Below are 3,350 nucleotides of genomic sequence, written 5' to 3' on the forward strand. Positions count from 1 at the left end.
TGGCAATAAATTTCATTCGTAATTGTGCATATACCAATTTAATATCTTAATGTTTCAATGTTAAATGTAATATTATTGCAATAAAAAAACCCAAGATTTTTTCCAATTTCAATTTGCAGGTTGAATTAAATTGAAATAAACTGTACACTATGGTAAATCAATAAATTGTGACTTTTTAATAGGAACACAATGAACAAACGGCGTATAAAATGTTAACAAAATATCACAGTATCATAATGTAGTGAATATATAGATGAACACAATATGTCTTGTTGTGGTAATAATCAGAGAAATAAATAACATGTTATTTATAAGTCTCTGTAACAGTCAAGTCATTTGGTAAAAGTTTAACAAGAATAAAATTTGTGGAGCAAAAGCCTGTTGACGAAAACCCGTGCATCCATTTCATCTACTTTCTATATACTAAAGCTTGTAGAAAAAAAAAACATGAAAGACAAATCACAGTCTGATTTCTTGTACAAGCTCCATCAAACAGAGAATATTAGGAATTCTTATTACAAACTGGGAGCGTGGAGAATTTCTTGATAGGAATGGATGAGGAAAATGAATGATTTCGATCTTTAGTGAAAATGTTTTTATATTAAAGAAATTTGTCTATATACTCGTATATCTTATACAGTCATGAATCAAGAATGTTATTTTCATAAGCCAAATAATTTAACATGAGAATACTGGCACTGCAATTGTTAAAAAAAAAAATCAGAGTATATTGATTTCTGGATGACACCATTTACGTTTTGCCCCCAACTAGTCTCCGATTGACCGACACTACAGAATGGGATCTCTCCAAGTCGTCTATCGCTTCAGGGGAGATATTCCTGCAGAAAGAGACATCAAGACTTCGAAGTCGTTTGCAATGAATCTGGATAAAGCGAATACTTTTGTCCGTTAGACTGTCACAGCTTGATATGTTCAAGTTATTCAAGCGCGGAAGACGTTTGGCCACCGTCTCAATTGCATCGTCAGTAATGGCGGCACATTTAGCAAGAACAAGATATTCTAGACTTGGGTTTGATGCCGTAAGTGCCAAAACTGTGACATCTGTTATTGGAATCATATTCAGATTCAAATAACGAAGTTCTTGGAACTTCAGAACCTGGACTAGACCAATATCCGTCAGTCCGAGACACACCGATAAATCGAGGTCGCGCAACTTGGAAAGATTACTTAATTTGTAACGAAGGAGGTCTTTTTCAATTATTTCTTCTTTTAATTTTTGGACTTTCATTTTCTCTTCTTTCGATATTGGCTTCCGGAATATAGTTGTGCTTTCGTAGTTTTTGTTGCATCCCGTTTCTGTCGGTCTCTTTTCTTCGATGTCTTGTTCAAATCCCAGAATGCCGAGATCCGTAATCTTTTTGCACCATGCTAATCTTAGAAATTGAATCTGTTTGAGGTTTTTGGAGATTTCAAAAATGCTTTGGTTCGTAATATTATTACAGGAACCGAGGTCCAGGTGAGCAAGATATGGATGCGTGTAGCTCAGTTTTTCCACAAATCCATCCTGGATTAAAGAGCAACAACTCAGGTTGACACGCGTTAGTGGCATACCAGCATTGCTACAAAGCCCCTCCTCTAAGCCAGATGAGGTCACTTGATACAAATCGGACATTTCTAAGGTCTGCAGGTGAGAAAGATAACGAAACTTTTTGACTGAGTTTGAGGTCACATTTCTGCATCGGTTTAGGGCGAGGTTCTCCAAATGTACCAGATTTGATGCCACAGCACTAATGCCTGCGTCAGTTACACCTATGCAATCTTTTATATCCAAGATCTTCAGTGATTTTTGATTGTGACTCAAAGCAATAATTCCCTGATCTTCTATCTCTTTGCATGCCATTAAATGTAGTTCTTGTAAGTGTAGATCAGGAATTGTCACAAGACTCTCCAAGGCGTCGTCATTAATTTGGTTTCGACTCAAGTCTATCGAGGTTAACAGAGAGGCCTGCATACGCACAAAGTCTAAAATATTGTTAAAAGTGAGCACAGCACTGCTGACAACTCTTGATTTTCCTCTTGGAATGTAATGTTCACTGCTGAATACAATGTGTGACCCTACTAACGTTATTCTTTCGACGTTTGGACAAATAGTAACGATTCTGTTAAACGTAACATCAGATAGCTGACGAATAGACGATAAGTTCAAATCTTTGACGTTTTTCAGCGAATCTCTAAGGAGCTGTAGATCGGCGTTTTTCTCCAGAAGTCTTCCTGACAAAAAAATACTGTTGCAGCTACTGAGATCGATACTTGTCAGATTTATACAGTAAGAGAGAATTTCTACGAATGTGCTCTCCGTAATATTACAAGATTTGAAGGACAGGGATTTCAAACTGTCATTGAATTGTTGACATGACTTAAGCAATGCATGCTTGGTGTTCATGGAATTGTCTAGTTGACTCAAAGTCAGGTGAGATAAGCGCCTGTGACTGAAGTTAGAAAGTGGGACATAATTTGTCTCTCCATTGAAGTGAAGGACAACATCCCGCTGTAGTATGGGGTCCAGTGAGGCCTCGTACCACGTCTTGTTTACCATTGCTGCTTCCTTCCGATCAGAGACGTTCAGGAAACGCATTATATGCGTTATGACCTGTCAAAAAATATTGTACTTAAAAAAAAAATGTCTTTCATTTGATAGAATTAGGTTTCTAATCTGCGTCTGTCTCCCCCAGTGAGAAAATGAATTTGCTAAACATGCAGTCATCTCGAGGAATACTGAAAATGTCAGTTCTTTTAAAGTTTTATACAACAAAAACGGAAAGAAACATTAGGCCTATCACATATATCAGTACACAGAAAATAAAATATTATCAGCGATTGTATTATTTGGCAAAACAAGGCAAAGAATACATCAGAATGAGATGTTACTTGTGCATTTAAAAAAAATTATGCCCCCTTTTGTTACCTTAAATACCTTCACATTAATTTAATCTTAATTCCTGCATTAACCATTAACTTGCTGACTGTACTTTACATTTTTTTGTTTCATTAATATCATCATTAAATCATTTATGCAAACTGTCAATCTAGTACTACCTCCTGTGGAAGCCTGACAGCCATTCTTCTAAATTCGCAAATGTCACAAGGTATGTTTACATAACACCGAGAACTTCGGAATACACTTTGTACGATATAAAATGTCGATACAATCCGAAAAACGTGAACACATGTCGATTCATTTGATCATAGTCCAAATACATTAAACTATTTCTTATTAATCTCCAATAACAAGCTTTATTTTTTTCTATACACAAACAGCAGAAAATATGCAAGGTTGACTTAGCCATGGACATTGACCATTTGATCGGTTTCTATTTTTGTTGACCACG

At 36.0% G+C, this 3,350-nt stretch overlaps 1 protein-coding gene across 1 annotated transcript; it reads right to left on the minus strand.

The window, feature by feature from the left end:
• Positions 1-207: 207 nt before the first annotated feature.
• Positions 208-3,122, minus strand: LOC133204541 (F-box/LRR-repeat protein 2-like). Its single transcript, XM_061340291.1, has 2 exons — positions 3,058-3,122; positions 208-2,611 (listed from the first exon to the last, which is right to left on the minus strand). The coding sequence occupies exons 1-2, from the start codon at positions 3,079-3,081 to the stop codon at positions 752-754; spliced, it is 1,884 nt and encodes a 627-aa protein (XP_061196275.1). The 5' UTR covers positions 3,082-3,122; the 3' UTR covers positions 208-751.
• Between the last annotated feature and the right edge of the window lie 228 nt (positions 3,123-3,350).

Source organism: Saccostrea echinata, unplaced genomic scaffold (assembly GCF_033153115.1).
Source record: "Saccostrea echinata isolate AGI-Se365-2 ecotype Australia unplaced genomic scaffold, CSIRO_AGI_Sech_v1 ptg000054l, whole genome shotgun sequence".
Taxonomy (NCBI): Eukaryota; Metazoa; Mollusca; class Bivalvia; order Ostreida; family Ostreidae; genus Saccostrea; species Saccostrea echinata.